At 42.9% G+C, this 22022-nt stretch overlaps 1 protein-coding gene across 1 annotated transcript in view; it reads left to right on the forward strand.

The window, feature by feature from the left end:
* Nucleotides 1–13287: 13287 nt before the first annotated feature.
* Nucleotides 13288–22022, forward strand: part of sult6b1 (sulfotransferase family, cytosolic, 6b, member 1) — a 28055-nt gene continuing 19320 nt past the window's right edge. The window contains exons 1-2 of the mRNA XM_073050500.1: nt 13288–13674; nt 18602–18726. Of these exons, the coding sequence (XP_072906601.1) occupies nt 13443–13674; nt 18602–18726 (357 nt within the window). The 5' untranslated portion in view covers nt 13288–13442. The remainder of the gene's footprint in view (nt 13675–18601; nt 18727–22022) is intronic.

Genomic DNA, 22022 nt, shown 5'->3' on the forward strand with positions numbered 1-22022 from the left:
ATACTATCTACATACATTGATAATAAATGTATTCAAATCTCGAATTTTGAATCTTTGAATCTTGCCCTCACTTTTGCTTTTATATTGGCTTTGACTTCCCTTGTCAGCCATGGTTGCATCATACTGCCTTTAGAATACTACTTCTGCACCTTCTGAATTATTCCCAGAAGCTCCAGCCATTGCTGTTCTACTGTCATTCTTGCTAGTGTCCAATCAACTTTGGCCAGCTCCTCTGTAATTCCCCTTACTCCACTGTAATGCTGATACATCTGACTTTGGCTTCCCTTTCTCAAATTGCAGCGTGAATTCGATCATATTATGATCACTTTTCCCTGAGGGTTCTTTTACCTTAAGCTCTCTAATTAGTTTCAGTTCGTTACACAATACCCAATCCAGAATATCTGATTCCCCTAGTGGGCTCAGCTACAAGCTGCTCTAAAAAGCCACCTTGTAGGCACTCTACTAATTCTCTCTTTTAGGATCCAGCACCCACCTGATTTTGCCAGTCTACCTGCATATTGAAATCACCCGTGACGGTCGTAACATTGCCTTTTTGGCATGCATTTTTCCATTGTAATCTGTAGCCCAGATCCCAGCTATTGTTCAAAGGCCTGTATATAACTGCCATCAGGGTGCTTTTACCCTTGCAGTTTCTTCACCCTATCACAAGGATTCTATGTCTTCTGATCCTATGTCACCTCTTTCTAAGGATTTGATTTCATTTTTGGAGCATCTATGGAGAGGAATCCACAGTCAATGTGTCAGGCTGAGACCTTTCATCGGGATTGGAAAGGAAGGGGTAGAACCATTGATGGTGTATTTCCTTGCATAAATGCTGCCTGATCTGTTGTGTTCCTCCAGCATTGTGTGCATGTGTGTGTGGTGCTCAGGTTCATTATCACCAACTTGTACATCGTGAAATTTGTCATTTTGTGGCAGCAGTACAATGGAAAGACATGAAATTATTTTAAATTACAAAATAAGCAATAACAGTGCTCATGGATTCAAGAAATTTGCAATGTCAATGTTTGCAGATGTGTTATGCTAGCCCACTGCGTTGAAGACCATCCGAAAACTTCATGGCAAAGGGGAAAAAGATGTTTCTGAATCACTGAGTGGGGGTTGTACCTCCTCCCTGATGGTAGTAATGAGAAGAGGGCATATCCTAGATGGTGAGGATCTTAGTGATGGATGCCACCTTCTTGTGGCACCACCGTTTGAAGATGTTCTCAACAGTAGGAAGGGTTGTGCCCTGGAGACAACTGGCTGAATCTACAACCCTCTGCAGCCTCCTGTCATCCTGTGCATTGAAGCCTCTCTTTATAAGGCTGTGATGCAACCAGTCAGAATACTATCCACCACACATCTATAGAAATTTGCATGCGTCTTTGGTGGCATATTAAATCCCCTCAATCTCCTCATGGAAGATTGTGTCTCTAATTTCACACAGAATTTCCTTTTTGCTCTCACAATGACATCCCATAGGTCGTACCCCGAATTCTTGTACAGCTCTGGATCACTGGTCTTGAACTAGTACTCAGCAATCTGTGAATCTCCTGGCTCATCTACGGCTTCTGATTTGGGAAACCACTTAAAAGGGTGTGGTGAACTACATATACCTGTCTGGACTGCTCCTGTGCCTCCTCCCACAGACCCCTGCTGACTACTTCTGTGGCTCCTCCCACAGACCCCTGTATAAAGGCGATTGAGGCCTGATGCCCGGCTCATTCTCCAGGATGTAGTGTTGTTCATTCTTCCAGTCAATAAAAGCCGATACCTCGTTTCTTACGTCTCAGAGTGAGTTATTGATGGTGCATCAAAGGGTTTGCAGATTTATTATGCTAGCACATTACATTGATGGATCAGCAGACTGTGTTGGATCTTCACACAGACCACTCATTGGATCAGCACATGGCTGCAGTGGATTAACACCACATCTACCTCAGCTGTCAAGTTCAAGGATCTTTGGACTTGTAAAGTAAGGTCCCTCTGTTTACCAGTGTTCCCCAACCTTACCGTTCATTGTGTCTGTCTTAGCTTTATTAATGGTTCTGAAATACATTACCTCACAATAATCTGAATTAAACTCCAGCCATTTATCAGCTGCTTCACCAATACATTGATATTGAACTTATTGATCATGCCTCATACATCCACATCAAACTTATTCACATACAGTATGTTACAAGCTTGAGCATCTAGAGTCAGTCATAGGGAAGTACAGCAGAGAAGCAGGCTCTTTGGCCCATCTAGTCCACACTGCCTTCCATCGACCTGCAGCAGGACCATGGCCTTCCATACCCTTACTATCAATGTACCTATCCAAACTTCAATAAACATTGGAATCAAGCTCGCCTGCACCACTTCTACTGTCAGCTCGTTCCACACTCTCATGACCCTCTGAGTGAAGAAATTTACCCTCGTGTTCTCCCTAAACTTTTCACGTGTCACCTTTAACCCATGACCTCTGGTTGTAGTCTAACCCAACCTCAGTGGAAAAAGCCTGCTTGCTTTTACCCTTATCTAAACTCCTCATAATTTTGTACACCTCTCTCAGGTATTTTTTTTTGCCTGTCCACCTTATGATCTCTTCCCGTGATTGAGCTCAGAATAGATTGAGAGGTGATTCCAAAAGATGTGGAAGAATGGTCCCAGATCTTGCTACAAACCTTTATCATTGGTAAGCAGCATGGTGCCGTTAAGAGGTTTAGTTGAGGACCTTTGTCTTGTGTATGTTGAGTGTTAGACTCGCCCTCTCATACGCTTGGGTGAAAGAGCTGGTAGTGACTTGGACGTCTGCCTCTGAATGCACACAAGCACAAATGTCATTTGCACACACTGTAGGTCAGCCACTGAGGATGAGCTAGCTCGGTTCCAGGATGTGCTTCAGCATTACTGGATACAGTGTTAGCACCCTACTTCACACAGCACATTTATTGTACCAGAATAATGCTTTTCCAGAGCTAAAATCTCTAACTACTAATCACTACATGCATCCATCAGGAATAAATAAGGGCTTTGCACCAAAATGCTGGAGAAACTCAATGGTCTGTCAGCATTTATGGAGAGGACTAAAGGCCCATACCTGAGACATTGACTCTTTATTCACTTCCATGGATGCTGTTATGTTACTTCTGTTTAAATGTACTGTGGGTTAACAATGAAGAATCATATTCTGGAAGAATTAGAGAACTTTTATTTACAGTAATAAACAAACACGTCTTAACCCAGCTACATGCTGGAACATTCTAGCAATCTGGTGCATGCTCAGTGCTCTGTCCAATCATCATTGCACGTGATATCACCACATCTTCTTTTCCTTAAAAAGAAAAACAGTTAACAATGTTAATTAAAGCAAGTACATAATTCAACAAGTCTCTATCAGTCTCTCTGTGGGTTTACGAACATGAGTAGACCTCTTAAGTGGTACACACAGATCTTGTGTTTCCTTGTTATTATTTACATGTTTTGTCTCGTCTGCATCCGTTAACTGAATCTTTGAAGTTGGCTCTTTCTTAAAGTCTTTGCGATTTCTTCTTACCACTGCTCCCTCCTCTGTTTGGACAATGTATGATCTAGGTTGTAATACTTCAAGTGCTGTAGCTTTCTGTGTCCATGTGTTCACTTTGTCTTGTATTCTTACTTCAACTCCCTGATGCAGTTCAGGTACTGGACGAGAACATCTATTGAAGTATATTTTCTGCTTTGCTTTGTGTTCATCTTTCCATCTTTTCATTTGTTCATCTTTCTCTGTTCTCAGAAGGCTCTCATCCACTAGCAGATTAGACCTCAAGCATCGTCCCATCAAGAGCTGAGCAGGCGAAAATCCACATTCAAGTGGAATACTGCGATAGGCTAACAAGGCTTTATAAAAATCACTTCCACTATCTTTTGCTTTGTGCATCAGTTTCTTGACAATTCCTACCGATTTCTCAACTAATCCATTAGACTGATGGAAAACTGGACTAGATGTTGTATGAACAAAGCCCTACTGAATTGTGGACCATTGTCTGTGAAAACTTCATCAGGTACAGCCTGTCTTGAAAAACTGATTTCATGCATGTAATTACATTTCTGCAGTCATTCTGCCCAGACAACACACTTCAGGATACAATGAGTAGTAATCTGTTGTTGATAGATAGTCTTTGTTGTTAGTTATAAAAAGATCAATGCCTACCTTCTGATAAGGTCTGTGAGGATTCGGATGTGGATGCAGTGGCTCCTTAGGGTTGCTAGCTTGGTATTTAAGGCACATTTGACAAGAAGGTATAAATTCTGCAATCTCATCCTGGGCCAAAACATCACTTCCTCTGCCCTTCACTTACATTTTTCAATACCTAGGTGGCCTTTATGAATTTTATCAAACATTTCTTTACAGAGACTTTTAGGTATAACAATTCTACTACCTTTGTACAATATCCCATCCACGACAGACAGTTCTGATCTGTGGTTCTAATAATCTCGTACTACTGAGGTACAGTCATGCCTATTATCTGGCCATCCATCCAACACCATTTGTAATACTTGATTGAGAAGTCTGTCCTTCTCTGTCTCAAGACGCAACAGCTCCAACTTCTTGCTTCAAGGTTTGTTAAACAATGCAATCAATGGCTTATGATCAGTTTCAACACCAATAGATTGCCCGGACACAAACTGATGAAATTTCTCGCAAGCAAACATAATGCTGAGCAATTCTTTTTCAATTTGGACATACCTTGTTTCTGGATCGGATAATGAACGAGATGTATATGCCACTGGTGGCCATTCCGGATCATGTTTTTTGGAGTAATACTGCCCCTAAGCCCACTTGAGATGCATCACATGAGATTTTGATGGGTCTCTCAGCATCATAAAATTTCAACACAGGTTCTTTTGTGAGAACTTTCTTGAGATTTTGCCATGCCTTCTCCTGTTCCTGGTTCCAGCTCCATTCATTTCTCTTTTCTGTTAGCTGCTCAATGGAACAAGCTGTTCCGAGAGATTGGGTATAAATTTTCCCATATAGTTAACCATTCCCATAAACCTCTGAACATCCTTTTTACATTGCGGTCTTGGCATGTTCTCAATAGCAAAAACCTTCAGTGGATCAGGACACATACCCTCTTTGCTGATGATATCACCCACAAATGTAAGTTCAGTCACTCCTAGCTGACATTTGTCTTTATTCAACTTCAAGTTAGCCTTGCGTGTTGCCTCAAAGACTTGTCCGAGTCTGGCGCCATGATCTTGTTTAGTTGATCCCCAAATAATAATATCATCCATGAATGTATCTACGCCCTCAATGTGCTCATATAGGATGTGAATGGTTTTATGGTACACTTCAGGAGCTGATGCAATTCCAAAAGGAATGTTAAATTAAATGTTAAATGTTAAAGGTACACAATTTTGAACTCGGTTCATCAAATTTGAGTTGCCAGAATCCAGAGGATGTATCTAATTTACTAAAATACTTTACACTAGCAAACAATGACTAATTTCTTCACGAGCGGGCAATTTGAAATGCTCTCTTTTAATGGCCTGATTCAAATCTCTTGAATCTAAACAAATCCTCAGTTTTCCATTTTTCTTATCAACAATGACAAGCGAATTGACCCATTCAGTTGGTTCATTGTTTTTTATATGACTCCTAGCCTTTCCATTCTGTCTAGTTCTGTTTTCAGTTGACGATGTAATGCAAAAATGACGATGTTCCCACGCACAGCGATCACATAACTTTTTTCTTTCCAATGCAATTTTTTACCATTTGAATAATAATCTGTTCTTTCATTTTTCATTCCAAAGTGGATGACCTCACATTTACCAGCATTGTACTCCATCTGCCAGACCCTTGCCCACTCACTTAACCTATCTATATCTCTCGGCAGGCTCTCCATATCTTCTGCAAAATTTACTTTTCCACTCAATTTAGTATCATCAGCAAACTTAGATACTTGGTCGCCTCATCTAGATTATTAATGGATATTGTGAACAGTTGCAGCACCGTTCACTAATGGTTATCAACCAAAGTAACACCCATGTATCCCAACTCTCTACTTTCTATCAGTTAACCAATTCTCTATCCATTCTAATACATCACCCCAAACTCTATCATCATTTTCTTATGGATAAGTCTTTTATGTGGCACCTTATCGAACACCTTCTGGAAATTCAAGTAAATGACATCCATCGGTTCCCCTCTATCCATTGTGCTTGTTATATCCTCAAAGAACTCCAGTAAGTTTGTAAACAGGACCTGCCTTTGCTGAATCCATGCCGCGTCTGCTTGATGGATCCATTTCTTTCCAGATGCCTCGCTATTTCTTCTTTAATGATAACTTCTAATTGTGCTCTTTCTTATAAAATGTGGGTACGATTCATGTTTATGTACAGATTTTTTTGTGAACAGTGCGGAGGATAATCAGAGAAAATTAGCTTTATTCAAAGTAATTTTTTAAATCTGAATGCCTACATGTCACCACTTACAGCTCTGAGATTCTTCTCCCTGCGAGTATACTCAGCAAATCTATAGAATAGTGACTGTAAATAGGATCAACAAAAGAACAAGAGTGTAGAAGGCAACAAATCTTGCAAATGCAAAAATAAATAAAGAGCAATAAATTACAAGAGTATGAAGTAGCAAGGTAAAAAGTCCTTAAAGTGAGATCACTGGTTGTGGGAACATCTCAACAGATGAGTCTAGGTATCCCCTTATGCTCAAGAGCCAGATGGTCGAGAGATAGTAACTGCTCTTGAAGCTGGTGGTGCGAGTCCAGAGGCACTTGTACCTTCCACCTGATGGTGGCAAGAAAAGAGCGTGGCCTGGACGGTGAGGATCTTTGATGATGGATGCTGCTTTCCTACAACAGAGTTTCATGTAGATGTGCTCACAGGTTGCTTAATCGAAACGTTCAATGCGCCATTTGCGTCAATGACCAGCACAGTTTGAGGATGTACTGGGGGCAGCCTGCAAGAGTCAGCATACTTCCACCGCCAATATAGCATGTCCACGTCCTAACAACCCTAACCTGTATATCTTTTTAGAATGTGGAGGGAACTGGAGCACCCTGGGAAAACCCACATGGTCACAGGGAGAACGTGCAAAACTCCTTACAGATAGCGGTGAGAATTGAACTCTGATTGCTGATCGCTGGACCTGTAAAGCATTGCATTAACCGCTGCACTGCCGTGCTGTGTACAGAGTGGAGCCGTTGCTGCCCATCCATACTGATTTTGGTCTGTTGCTCAGGAAGTTAAGGCTCCACTTGTGGGAGTGGGGGTTGCAGGTGTGCAAGTTGACGGTCAAGAGGGCACATGATGTGTTGGCCCTCATTAGTCGGGAGATTGAATTCAGGAGCCACGAGGTAAAGTTGCAGCTCTATAAAACTCTGGTTAGACCACAGAGTATTGTGTTCAGTTCTGGTAACCTCATTATAGGAAGGATGTGGAATATTTAAAGAGAGTGCAGAGGAAACTTACCATGATTTTGCCAACATTAGGAAGCAGGTCTTATGACAGGTCGAGTGAGCTAGGGCTTTTCCCTTTGAGAGAAAGATAGGATGTGGCTTGATAGAAGTGAACAAGATGGTGGAGGTATTGATCAAGTGGATAGCCGGAAACTTTTCCCAAAGGCAGAAATGCAAGTGAGCATAACTTTAAGGTGCAAACATGAGGACATCTGCAGATGCTGAAAATTCAAACAACAACACACACAAAATGCTGGTGGAATGCAGCAGGCCAGGCAGCATCTATAGGGAGAAGCACTGTCGTCATTTCAGGCCAAGACCCTTCGTCAGTGCCCCGACGAAGTGTCCTGACGAAGGGTCTTGGCCTGAAATGACGACAGCGCTTCTCCCTATAGATGCTGCCTGGCCTGCTGTGTTCCACCAGCATTTTGTGTGTGTTGTTGTTATAACTTTAAGGTGTTGGGTGGAAAGTATAGGGGCATATCAGAGGTTGCTTTTTTTCACACAGAAAGTGGTAAACATGTGGGATGCAGAGCCAGGGGTGGTGGTCGAGGCAGATGCATTAAGGGCATGTAAGAGACTTTTAGATAGGCACAGGGATGACAGAGAAATGGAGGGCCATGTGGAGGTCAGTGGGAGGGGAGGGTTAGATTGTTCTTAAAGAACAAAACCAGATCGATCAAATAGCCGGGATTCCCTTTGTTTATTTGGGACACTGCCACTTAGTTGGGGCAGGAGAATGCTGCCGAACAGGTTCTAACTAGCGTCAGTTGAGCGGCTGTTCACTTTGAGCCAACAGTTTTTAAATAGTTTCACTTGCGTGTTTGTGTTCAAACAGCAGGGATTTTTGTCACCAGTCGTTGACGAGTAATAAATTCAAAAATGTTTTGCTCACTACGGTTGCAAGCATTCAGACCTGGAGATGCCAGAAATGGCTGATAGTGAACATGGTACGATTTCACTACTTCAACAAGTTAGGAACTGTGAAGAATTTGAAGGTATCTGATGCACCATCAATAACTCTCAGAGACATGAGGCGTGATATAGGCTTTTATTGGCTGGAAGAAAGAACAAGCAGCAAGTGACCACCACACTACATCCTGGAGACTGAGGCCAGGGCTCAGGCTCCAATCGCCTTTATACCGGGGTCTGTGGGAGGAGCCACAGGAGCAGTCAGTGGGGGGCGTGTCCAGACAGGTATATGTAGTTCACCACAGTATCAACAGTCATCTTGAACATTACAATGAAAAGGATGATTTGGAAGTTGCAACCATCAAAAGCATTGTATGAAGGCACTATCTACACTAGGTGCCAGTGCTGATTTTGTTCATTTACAATCAATAAAAAGAACACCTCAGCCATGAATTCCTCCATCGGTGGCCATTAGGAATGAATACACAGATTTATAGCAAACACGAGGAAATATGCAGACGCTGCCTGATCGGTCAGGGCATTAAAGGATTTGGCATGGCTAGTGCACTTAAATTTGTGAGCTGGAATGTAAAGGGACTGAACCACCCTGTTAAAAGGAGGAAGGTATTCTCACATATTAAACAACTCAAAGCTGACATTGCTTTCCTCCAAGAAACTCATATTCGTTGTTTCGATAACTCCCGGCTTCTGTCCAAGTGGGCGGGTCAGCATTTTCATTCATCCTTTGCTGCTAAAGCTAGGGGAGTCTCCATTCTTATTAACTCAAATATTCCTTTTGAACTCCATAATAAAATATCGGACACAAATGGCCGTTTTATTATTGTTTCTGGTAAACTATATAACACTAAAGTTGCACTAGCAAACCTGTATTCCCCCAACTTTGATGATGTTAACTTTTTTGAACGGTTTTTTTCCTCACTACCAGACTTAAACTCATACTCTCTTATATTGGGTGGTGACTTTAACTGTTGGTTGGATCCTAAACTGGACCGATCGTCCTCTGTTACCAGATCACCTACCAAATCTGCCTTAGCTATTCAGTCGTTTCTCTCTAATTTTGGTATCTCTGATATATGGCGTTTCCTCCATCCTACGGAGAGAGATTATTCCTTTTTCTCACATGTTCACCATACCTTCACTAGAATTGACTATTTCCTACTCGATAACCAACTTATCCCATTTGCCCACACTTGTGACTATCAGAGTATACTGATTTCTGACCATGCCCCAATTACCCTCTCTCTGAACTTTCCCGGTCTCCCTCAGAGGAACAAACACTGGCGGTTCGATTCAACTTTATTATCGGATGATGATTTCGTAAAATTTATTAAAGACCAGATAACCTTCTATTTTAACACTAGTACATCACCTGAAGTGCCATCCCAGATTGTCTGGGATGCCATGAAAGCATATTTGAGAGGTCAAATAATCTCTTACACAGCAAATCTCAATAGAAGATCCCGTGCAGATCGAGAAGACCTCATTAACCAGATTAAAGATGTGGATCAATTATATGCCCAAACTAAGAACCCTGAATTATACAAGAAGCGCGTTGAACTCCAAACTAAATTTAACCTTCTGTCCACTCAACCTGTCGAACGCCAACTTCTCGAAAGCAAGAGCCGCTTTTACATTCATGGGGATAAGTCTGGTAAATTCCTAGCCAATCAGCTGAGGCGTTCTAAAGCCAAACAACATATTACAAAGATCCGGAAGGAGAACGGAGACTTTACATCAGATCATTTAGAAATTAATGATGCATTTAAAAATTTTTATTCTCGGCTTTATTCCTCTGAATCCCTGAATGACAATATCTCTGTGGATCAATTTTTACAGAATCTGAATATCCCCTCACTTTCATCTGATTTCAAAGCCAAACTTAATGCGCCTATATCACTAGAAGAAATATCTTTTGCAATTTCTGCACTGTCCTCAGGGAAATCTCCTGGACCTGATGGGTTCCCTGTGGAATTTTATAAATCATTCTCCTCAGTTACTTTCAGTATTATCTGATTCGTTTAACTACGGCAAATTGCCACCCTCTTTCAATGAGGCATCTATTATTCTTCTTTTAAAAAAGGGCAAAGACCCAACAGAGTGTTCCTCGTACAGGCCGATCTCTCTGCTCAATGTTGATGTAAAGATCTTGGCTAAAGTGTTGGCTCATAGATTAGAAACCATTATTCCCTCCATTATCTCTGATGACCAAACAGGCTTTATTAAAAACCGTCTCCCTTTTTTTAACATTCGGCGTCTATTTAATATTTTATACTCAGTTCCAACTGGGACTCCAGAATGTGTTATCTCCCTTGATGCGGAGAAAGCATTTGATCGTATAGAGTGGAACTACCTTTTTGCACTCTTAGAAAAATTTGACCTCGGCCGAAGTTTCATCTCTTGGATCCAATTGCTGTACCTGTGTCCTACTGCTTCTGTTCTAACTAACTTTCAGAAATCCCAAGTATTCAATCTCAAACGTGGCACCCGTCAGGGATGCCCCTTAAGTCCCTTTCTCTTTGATTTGGCTATAGAACCTCTGGCGATAGCATTTCGAAAATGTCCTGAACTGACCGGGATTTGGAGAGGGGGTGTTGAACATAAAGTCTCTCTCTATGCTGATGACTTACTACTCTTTCTCTCATATCCGTCTACATCCTTACCTCTAATGTTTTCACTTCTTGACCAGTTTAGCCAGATCTCTGGCTATAAACTCAACTTACATAAGAGTGAACTTTTCCCAATTAATAAAGAAGCACAAGAACTAATATTTCGAGATCTCCCTTTTAAAGTAGTCCATAATCAATTTACTTATCTTGGAATTACAGTCACAAGGAAGTTTAAAGATCTCTTTCGTGAAAACTTTGTCAATCTTTCATATGCTACAAAACAGAGTCTGGTACAATGGTCACCTCTATCTATGTCCTTGGTAGGTCATATCAATGTTGTCAAAATGTATGTTCTCCCCAAATTCTTATACTTATTTCAATCTATCCCAATTTTTATTCCTAAATCTTTTTTTGATTCCTTAGACTCTATTATTCTGTCATATCTGTGGCAGAATAAGCGCTCTAGAATTAATAAAATCCACCTCCAAAAATCTAAAAAAGAGGGTGGCATGGCTTTACCTAACTTTCGCTTATATTACTGGGCAGCTAATATACGTTGTGCTGCCTTCTGGTCTTTCTTCCATGGTCAACCTGAGTGCCCTAACTGGGTGGCAATGGAGTTGAGCTCCACTAAAGAATTATCTATATCTGCACTTCTTGGCTCTGCACTCCCTAGCAGTCTGCCCAGATCAATAGCTAATCCTCTGGTTAGACACACTTTGCGTATATGGGCTCAGTTCAGGAAATGCTATGGTTTCCAGGGGTTTTCCATTTCTAGCCCTGTCGCACATAATCACCTTTTTTTACCTACCACGTTCGATTCAGCATTCCATGTTTGGTACAGGAAGGGCATTAGACATTTTGAAGATCTCTTCATTGATAACCGCTTCGCTTCTTTTCAACAGCTCTCTGTTAAGTTCAACCTGCCTAATGCTCACTTTTTCAGATATCTCCAAATCCGACACTTTACTGCTCCTTTAATTCCTAACTTTCCTGAAATGCCTGCGAAAAATGCTATGGACCTATTTCTCTCCATTAATCCACTAGGTAAAGGTTTAATTTCAATTATCCAAGATAAACAAGCAGCCTTACGACGAGCCCCTGTGGATAAAATTAAAATGGCCTGGGAGCAGGATTTAAATATCTCCTTATCTGAGGAGAGCTGGGACTCAGTTCTCAAATCGGTTAACTCAACCTCTCTTTGTGCTCGCCATTGTCTCTTACAGTTTAAGATTGTTCATAGAGCCCATATGTCTAAATCTAAACTATCTCGATTCTACCCTGGCATTAGTCCGCTTTGTGATAAATGCAAGAGGGGCGTGGCCTCTCTCATCCATATGTACTGGCTCTGTCCTAGTTTGGAGAAATTCTGGAAAGATGTCTTCACTACATTATCGGGTATTCTGAATCAGCACCTAGAACCTAACCCCTTAATTGCTCTGTTCGGTTTTTGGAGTGAGACAGATTTATGTCTGGGTCCGACCAAATGCCGAATACTATCCTTTGCCTCTCTCCTGGCGAGACGCTTGATCCTCCTTAGATGGAGAGATGTTGCCCCGCCCACTCATGCACAATGGCTTAATGACATTATGGCCTGCTTGGACCTCGAAAAAATTCATTATTCAGTTCTCAATTCGGATTTAAAGTTCCATAAGATCTGGGGGCCTTTTATCGAGTACTTTCATAACCTTTCTCTTGACTAGGGTTTTTTTTTCTTTTTTTTTTCCTGGTAGTAGGCATTATTATCCTCTGTTGCTAAGTGTATTTACAGTCTGGGAGTTTGACTGTCCGGACTTATACTCTTTATACTGTGTGGTGGTTGGGTCTGGAGTTGTTGTTGTTTTTTTCTTGTGTTGTGGGGTTTGGGGAGGACACTAAGCTCACTTGTCTTTAATTTAGGTGCTTTTCTGTTAAATTCTCTTCCTGTGTAGCATATTGTTATTGTATGCTTAACCTTGCTCTGTATTAATGCTCCTCATTGGGATTTGGGGTTTTTAATTTTGTAAAATGTTTTGAAAAACTAATAAAAATTTTTTTTAAAAAAAAAGGATTTGGCGAGAAGGCAGGTGTATGGGGTGGAGTGGGATCCGGGATCATCCATGATGGAATGGCAGAGCAGACTCGATGGGCTGAATAGCCTATTTCTGTTCCTATCTCTTATGGTCTTATGAACCTCTAGCTTCTCGATAGCTCGACAACTCTTTCGCTCGGTTGTTCACGGTAACGTCAAGGTCTGCTTTTGATGATCAGGGATTTGGAAAGGAACGGAAACCCTCGATGTTGAGGCGCGGCTGACACGTCAGATATTCGGATTGGGAAACCGAGCCGGAGACAGTCGGATGGAGCGGGAATTTGCTGTTGCAACGCCTGTGGGCAGGAACTAGCGTGCGGCTGTACTGCCCTCCCCTCTCGCCGGCCGGCTATAAAGAGCCCGCTCGCCGGTTCGTGTCAGGGTGTGGAAATGGCGAGCGAGCAGGCGGCAGAGACCGCTGCGGCGGGTCAACCCAAAACCCCCGAGGGCAGGTTTCACGACTTGATGAAGAGGGCAAGCGAGTTGAAGCCGGAGGAGATGCTACACCGTCACAACGGGCTGCTCTACCCCACCGTGCTGTGCACCGAGCACAACCTGGAGCAGTTCCCGAAGTTCGAAGCTCGTCCTGAAGATATGTGCATCGTTTCCTATCCCAAATGCGGTGAGAAGTAGCTATAGCTGAACTCAGTTTCAACTTAAGTTAGTTACTGTCAACAGCAATGCGCCTGTGTTTCTGGTCCGCAGCAGAACTCTTTTGGAAAGTCCGAATCGGCTATGTATCTTCACTGACTTGGATGACCTGAAAGTTAATGTTTTGGGACAGCAAGTCGGTGAAAAGGCATGAACTTACCAAAATAAATAATGGGAGAAAATGAATAGCGACGGGTTTATTGGCAGGAGGGGGCATAGCCTCAAGATTCGGGGGAGTAGATTTAGGACGGAGATGAGGAGGAATTGAAGCAGTGGAGGCCACCTCAGTAAATATATTTAGAGCAAGGTTGGATGGATTTTGAATAGTGGCAGTATTATGAGTTATAGGGACAAGGCAGGTAGGTGGAGATGAGTCCATGGCCAGATCAGCCATGACCTTATTGAACAGGGAGCAGGTTCAAAAGGCCAGACAACATATTCCTGCATTCCTGATGAAGGGTCTCGGCCCGAAACGTTGGCTACTCTTTTCTCACGGATGCTGCCTGACCTGCTGAGTTCTTCCAGCATTGTGTACATATTCTATGTTCCCGCTCCTATTTCTTATGTTCTTAATTTTCAACCCTGCCCCCTCCTGTTTTCACCTATCACCTTGTATTTCTCCCTCCCCTCCTCCACCTTTTAACTCCTCATTTTTTTTTCTCCAGTCCTGATGAAGGGTCTCGGCCCGAAACGCCAGCTGTACTCTTTTCCATAGATGCTGCCTGGCGTGCTGAGTTCCTCCAGCGTTTTATGTGTTGCTTATTTCCAGCATCTGCAGGTTTGCTCTGGTTTGTTAATAAGTGTTTCTGTACAGTGGACTTCAGACTCCTGTTGGAGCAGAATATCATACTGTGAGGGAACTCGACGGGGGGGGGTGGTCTGGCAGCTCTACGGGTGGGCACAAACAAAATGCTGGAGAAACTCGGCAAGCCAGGCAGCATCAATGGAAAAGTGTAAACAGCCGACTCTTCAGGCTGAGACCCTCTTCATCAGGTCCCCTCCGCAGATGCTGCCTGACCTGTGAATTCCTCCAGCATTTTGTGCGTGTTACTTGGATTTCCAGCATCTGCAGAATTTCTTGCGCTTATGATCTGCGGAGAGAGATGGACAGTCAACGTATCTGGCCCAGACCTTTTAGCTGGATCCCTTCTATCAGCGTCCAGTTGAAGCAGGGGTTCCCAGCTTTTATTTATGTCATGGACTTCTACCATTAACCCAGGGGTCCGTGGTTCCCAGGTCCCCAACCCCTGATTGAAGGGTGTCAATCTGAAACAGACGTTGTATGACCTGCTGAATTCTTCCAAAAGTTTTGTTATTTTTAGATATTTTGGATGGTTTCATTTTGCATGGCTGTTAATTTTTTTTTGCTGTTGCTCAACTCTGTCTCTGTCTTTTAATTTAATGTTTACAATTGCTGCAGTACCAATACCTGGTTGATCTTAGAAAATCTAGGTGCTAGAAACCTGAAATAAAGCCAGAAAATGCTGGAAACACTACTCAGCAGGTAAGGCAGCAACTGTGGGGAGAGAAACAGAATTAATGTTTTAATTCCACGTCCCATTCCCATTCTGATATGTCTATCCATGGCCTCCTCTACTATCAAGATGAAGCCACACTCAGGTTGGAGGAACAACACCTTGTATACCGGCTGGGTAGCCTCCAACCTGATGGCATGAACATTGACTTCTCTAACTTCCGTTAATGCCCCTCCTCCCCTTCTTACCCCTTCCCTGACATATTTAATTGTTTGGTTTTTTTTCTCTCTTTCTGCCCATTACTCTGCCTGTTCTCCATCTCCCTCTGGTGCTCCCCCCTCCCCCTTTCTTTCTCCTGAGGCCTCCCGTGCCATGATCCTTTCCCTTCTCCAGCTCTGTATCACTTTCGCCAATCACCTTTCTAGCTCTTAGCTTCATCCCACCCCCTCCGGTCTTCTCCTATCATTTCGTATTTCCCCTTCCCCCCCACTACTTTCAAATCTCTTAGTATCTTTCCCTTCAGTTAGTCCTGACAAAGGGTCTTGGCCCGAAACGTCGACAGTGTTTCTCCTATAGATGCTGCCTGGCCTGCTGTGTTCCACCAGCATTTTGTGTGTGTTAACAGAATTAATGTGTCAGGTTAAAACCCCTAAGTCTCTGGCTGAAATAGTAACTCTATTTCTCTGACCTGCTGAGTGTTTCCAGCATTACAATATCCTGGTATTCCAGTGCTAAAGCATATTTGAAATTGTGATGCGCCAAATACATAATTTCTAAACAGTTGTATCTCGGTTTCCTTGAGCAAGACAACTTGGTATTGAATGTTCTTCCTCTACCTGGCTTCCACACCCTTTGACCCAATCAGAGTCTGCCTTCCTCAGCTTCGACTTCCCAAGGAGAGCCCTGCAATTTACGTTATTGGTTTAAAAAAAAAACCACAAGCTGGGATCTGGCATGGTCAACCCCTTCCCTAGCCTGAGGTGTGCAGGCTTTTCCCAATCCGTCCCTCTCTGATCTCAGCGAGCGGCTGTAATGGGGGAGTGAATCGTGACACCACTGGTGAAGATAGGCTGAGAGCTCGTGGACAGGACTGATGGTGCAGATGTTGTTTGCAATTTCCGAAGTAAGTACATGTTCAGCATGGCATCATGGGCTGAAGGGCCTGTATGGTGCTCACACGAGGAAATCTGCAGATGCTGGAAATTCAAGCAACACACACAAAATGCTGGTGGAACGCCGCAGGCCAGGCAGCATCTACAGGGAGAAGCGCTGTCGACGTTTCGGGCCGAGACCCTTCGTCAACAGCGCTTCTCCCTATAGATGCTGCCTGGCCTGTATGGTGCTGTAGGTTTCCTATGTTTCAAAGAAAATTTATCATCAAAGAATGTACGTATATTTTGCCATATACTACCTGGAGAGTCATTTTCTTGCAGGCATTTACTGGCATTTACTGAAAATAAAATAGAATTTACAAAAACTATACATAAGCAGTCAAAATCTTAAAAAAGACAACATATAAAAGAAGACAAACAGTGCAAAATAAAAGTAATACTGAGAACATGAATTGTAAAGAGTCCTTGAGAGTGAGCCTGTAGGTCGTAGAATTAGTCCAGTGTTGTGGTGAATGTAGATATCCATGCTGGTTCAGGAGCCTGAAATTTGTAGGGTAATAACTGTTCCTGAACCTGGTGGTGAGGGGCCCAAGGCACCTGTACCTCCTGCCCTTTGGTAGAAGTGAGAAGAGGACATGAATCGTGGAGGTCTTTGATGATGGATGCTGTTTTCTTGCAGCAACGCTCCTTGTAAATATACGTGTGGCAGCTCACAGAATTAGGAATGTGGGGCACCCTTCTGGGTCTTTGGGTGTGCTGCACCATTCATCAATGTCATGGCTGGTCTATATCCACTCCCTTTTCTTGACGTCTCCCTGAGATTCACATAATATCCAGAAACCCACTGATCTCTGCTTGGAATGAATTCAGCTGTAGATCCAGCTGAAGAATTCCAGTGATTCTTGAACCCCTGAGTGAAGAAGTTTCTCCACATCTCAGTCCCAACCCATATTCGATGACCATAACCCTCGGTTCATCTGTCCTCAGAAAGGGATACATCCTTTCTGCACAGTACATTTCACCTGCAGGATTGCTGGATGCCTGGAGGCGAAGGGTTGGTAATTTGCCCGTAGAGTACATAATCAGCACAGTAGCATAGTGGTTAACACAACACTTTACATTACCAGTGACCAGGGTTCAATTCCTGCCACTGTCTGAAAGAAATTTGTACATTCTCTCCGTGACCACTTTAGTTTCCTCCCACAGTCCGAAGACATACCGGTTGCTAGATTAATTGGTCATTGTAAATTGTCCCGTGATTAGACTAGGGTTAAATCGGGGGTTGCTGGGTGGTGCAGCTCGAAGAGCCAGAAGAGCCTATTCTGTGTTGTCTCTTGATAGATAGATAAATAAATATTACTTATTCTGTACTTCATTGTTCTAACTGAACTTGCCCCCCCCACCCGCTTATTCCAAATATAAATCCAAACACGTTCAGGCAGATGTGCACTATAAGTGGGCATCATGGTTGGCAGAGATATTGTGGATTGAAAGGCCTGTTTCAGTGCTGTAATAATCTATATTCTGTGTTTTATTTCAGGATTCTGGAATGGGTTTGGGTAAGTTAGCGTAGGGGGGCAAGTGGGCTGGACTGGGGTAAGGTTGCAGGTTCTAGAAGGTGAAGTGCAAAAAGTAGGGAGAGCCAGACCGATCCATTGGAGTGCAATATAATATTGAGTGTTTCTGTTCTCCAAGGAAGGTGGGAATGAACATACACCAGGAGCTAAAGTTACCAGAAAAGCAACTCGTTTCATTTACTGTCAGTGTACATCTGTGCTTGTGAGTGTATGTGTTCACATACTGTATGTATGTGTTGTGTTCTTGTGTGTGTGTGTGCGCATTTGTATCTGTCTGTGTATATACGTGTTCATATATGTGCAGTTCTGTGCTAGTATCTTGGGCACCGAGATTTTTATATGGTTTCAGATGATATAGCCTCCACAGAGCCCTGATCGCAACATCATCAAAGCTGCTGATATTACTTGGAGAGACAGAAACAAGGGAGATAGCCAAAGTCTGCAGAAGAACTGTAGGAAGTTCTCAGATGCTTGGAACAACCTACTAGCCGATTTTCTTATAAAACTGCATGACAGTGCACGTCAGAGAATCAATGCAGTTTTAAAGGCAAAGGGTGATCTCGCCAAATATTGACTTGATTTACACGTGCTTGAGACTTTTGACACAGAACGTGTGTGTGTGTGTGTTTTCAGAATTGCATCAGGGCAGAACATTTGTTCCTGTACCTGGGATCCAGTTGCACTATTACACGTAACTGGTTCTATAATCATTTACCTGAAACTGTGTGCTGCAGGATTTAATTGGGTACATCAGCTCTTTCGTGGTATCGCCTCTGCCGTGCAGAATAAACCTGACGAAGGGAACGAAAGTAGACCCGACATCGTGATACTGGAATTTGCAAACGCTGATAAACACCAGGTAGGTTCACGAGTCCTTTTCTTCAGGGTATTGGAGGTCATGGGTTCAGCATCCATCATGCAGGACTGCTCTGGGGAGAGCGTAGGTAAGAACAAGCAGGCAGGGTAGATCTGGCAAATCAGCTTTGTGCCATGAATTCAGTGAAACCTTTTTAAAATGTCTTGTGGGGATTGTCAGAGTACAGGTTTAGCTGCTCTGCCTCATTGCTCAGGTCATAGAGGACAACCTTCCCATGGGGAGTCTGGACTGGATGAGCATCAGCTGAGAAACCATATTTGCCAGGTGGTGTTTGGTGTGTGTGTGTGATAGTCACATACCCTGTGTTCCGAGCTACACGTTACCTACCATGTCCTCTCCTGCTTCGGGAGCAGTTCACCATTGCACATTAAAGAGAGATTAGCTTTATTTGTCGCATGTGTATTGAAACATAGAGTGGAATGCATTGTTTGTGTCAATGACCCACGCCGTCTGAGAATGTGTTGGGGGCAGCCCACGAGTGGCGCCATGCTTCCAGCAGCCACATAGCATAGCACACCAATGGGTGATTAGGATGGCTCAGCACATCACTGGGACTCAGCCACCAGACCTGGAGACAATCTGCAACTCTCGATGTCTATGGCGCGCTCGTGATATCATTGAAGACCCGTCTCATCCCGGACACGGTCTGTTCAACCTCCTGACATCTGGTAGGAGATTCAGAAACACCTTAGCCGAGACAGTAGGACTGAAAAACAGGTTCTTCCCAAGGGCTGATGTGCAGCTGAATAATGCTACACCCGGCTTGCCAATGGCCGTTGGGTGTTACGGACTGTCAAAGTCACTTGCTGCATGTAAATGTGAGATTTTTTTAAAATAATTACGCCATACCACAGGAATTGTAAATATTTGTTTTGCATGTTCTGGAGTAACACCGCAATCTCGTTGTCTTGAGCAAGTTCGATTATGTTCTATTCTAACTCACTAACCCTAACCCATGTGTCTTTGGAATGTGGGAGGAAACCCATGGGGTCACGGAGAAAGCATATAAACTCCTTAAAAACTGGCGGGAAATTACAGTTTCAGTCACTGGCACAGTAAAGCATTATGCTGCTAGGCCACTCATACCCTATTAAATCCCTGATACCTCTGATTTCTTCTCAAAATGAGAAGCAACACCTTATATTCCATCTGGATACCCTCCAACCTGATGCCATAAATATCAGTTTCCCTTTCCGGTAAGCAAACTCCACCCCACTCCCACTACTTCTAATCCCCACTCTCACCTTTTACCTCTTCTCACCGTCTGTTACTTCCCCCGGGTTCCCTCCTCCTTCCCTTTCTCCTACGGTCCACTCTCCTCTCCTATCCAATTCTTTCTTCTCCAGCGCTTGACCTTTCCCACTCACCTGGCTTCACCTATCACCTTCCAGCTAGCCTCTCTCTCCCCTCCCCCCACCTTTTTATTCTGGCATCTTCCCCCTTCCTCCTTAGTCCTGAAGAAGGGTTTTGGCCCAAAACATCCACTGTTTATTAATTTCCATAGATCCTGCCTGACCTGCTGAATTCCTGCAACATTTTGTGTGTGTGTATATCTATCAGCTGAAAACAATTAGTGCATTGGTGAAAAAGGTTACTACTAATCCTTGCCTCAAACAGAAACTCTAGGATATTGCCTTCACAAAGCAATATAACATCGCGGATCTCGGGGTGTTATAACTGTGACTGTTGCACTTTAGGAATGCATCTCATTTCTTTAAGATTTCTTTAAAATTAATCTATGATTGCAAATTTGCATAATTTACAGAGCATTTGCATTCAGAGTTGGTGATGAGGATTTGGTTTTTTTTTTAAGTGTTTTGGCAAAGGATGGGTCAGGCTTCTCTGTGACTTTTCCTTGGTGCTGGGATCAATTCCTGTTCTCAACCAGGCGTGTTTCCTCCGGGTGCTCCAGTTTCCTCCCACATTCCAAAGCGTTAGGGTTAGTAAATTGTGGCCATGCTATGCTGGTGCCAGACATGTCTGGGCTGCCCCCAGTACTTGGTTGGACTCTAGCTGTTGACACAAACAATGTATTTTACTGTACATTTTGATTTTGCAAAGAAAACTAATCTGCCGTTCACATCCTTCAAATTGAGTTTGACATTTTCCTTTGTGCTGTGATTCGTGGAAATCTGGATTTGGGCTTAATCTGCGCACGACGTTGAGTCTAAATAACCAACTCCAAAGGGCATCAGAAGTGTTTCTTGGATTTATTTAAGTAGGATGTCCTGCTTATCTCGAGTACTCCCCTACCTATGTGAATATCCTACATTACAACACTAACAACACCTCATTGGCTGTGGCGTGCTCTATGAAATTGTGCAGATATTTTCAAAATACAAGATATATTAAAAAAATAAAGATTTTTAATACGTTGACTATTTGTTACTTGGGCATCTATGTCCTTTTGAGGTGTACTATTCCAAGCTGTTGAGAACAGATAATCACTTCCATCCCTTATCGCGTAAATTAATTCCAATTTCTTTGAACTGTGTATAATCTAGAGGCAGTAACATGACTTGCAAGTATTAGTAATGAGGGCAAAGGTCCCTTAATGTCACCTGTAACCTATTGGCTGCTATCATACTCTTAAACAACAGGTATTTGACCCCACGGAAACAGGGGCAGTTATATAACCAAGTTAATAATTAAGACTTGAATCCATCTTCCTTGCGTGACAAGTTACTGATTAATGGATTATTTCAGAACCTCTTATTTTATAGAAGGTATGGACCTTCTATATTATATTTTGAGAGTAAATTGCAAGATTTTTGGGCATATAATAAATGTTGAACTTTCCCAGGATTTATATTTGGTGATTTTTATAGGAATAGTTAACTTTTAAATGCTTCCCCTGGACCTCCTGAAGTTTCTCTGCTTGTGAAGAAGAGCCAACCCTTGCGGCACAGAATTACTTTGTCTAGCTGCATCTGTGTGATATTTAGTTTTTATCTCTAAAGGCTTGCCTTGGACAGTTTGTCAGGATAACACGCTTGTCATAATATCCCCTGTGCTTATTTCTGAGTGTGTATGTGTCCGCTAGTGTTGCTGTCCAATTTGAAACTGAGATCTTCTGCATTTATCTTCTGTGTGCAACTGCATATCTTGTATGCTTTGCCAAGGTCACTTCTGATGTCGAGCTCCTTCTGACCTTTCTCAAAATGCAGCATAGCTTCCTCGGATGTCCCAATGTCCCAATGTTCCTCGGATGTCCCAGTAATCACAATGTCCCAATGTTCCTCGGATGTCCCAATGTCCCAATGTTCCTCGGATGTCCT

This window comes from Hemitrygon akajei, chromosome 7, assembly GCF_048418815.1.
Source record: "Hemitrygon akajei chromosome 7, sHemAka1.3, whole genome shotgun sequence".
NCBI classification, from domain to species: domain Eukaryota; kingdom Metazoa; phylum Chordata; class Chondrichthyes; order Myliobatiformes; family Dasyatidae; genus Hemitrygon; species Hemitrygon akajei.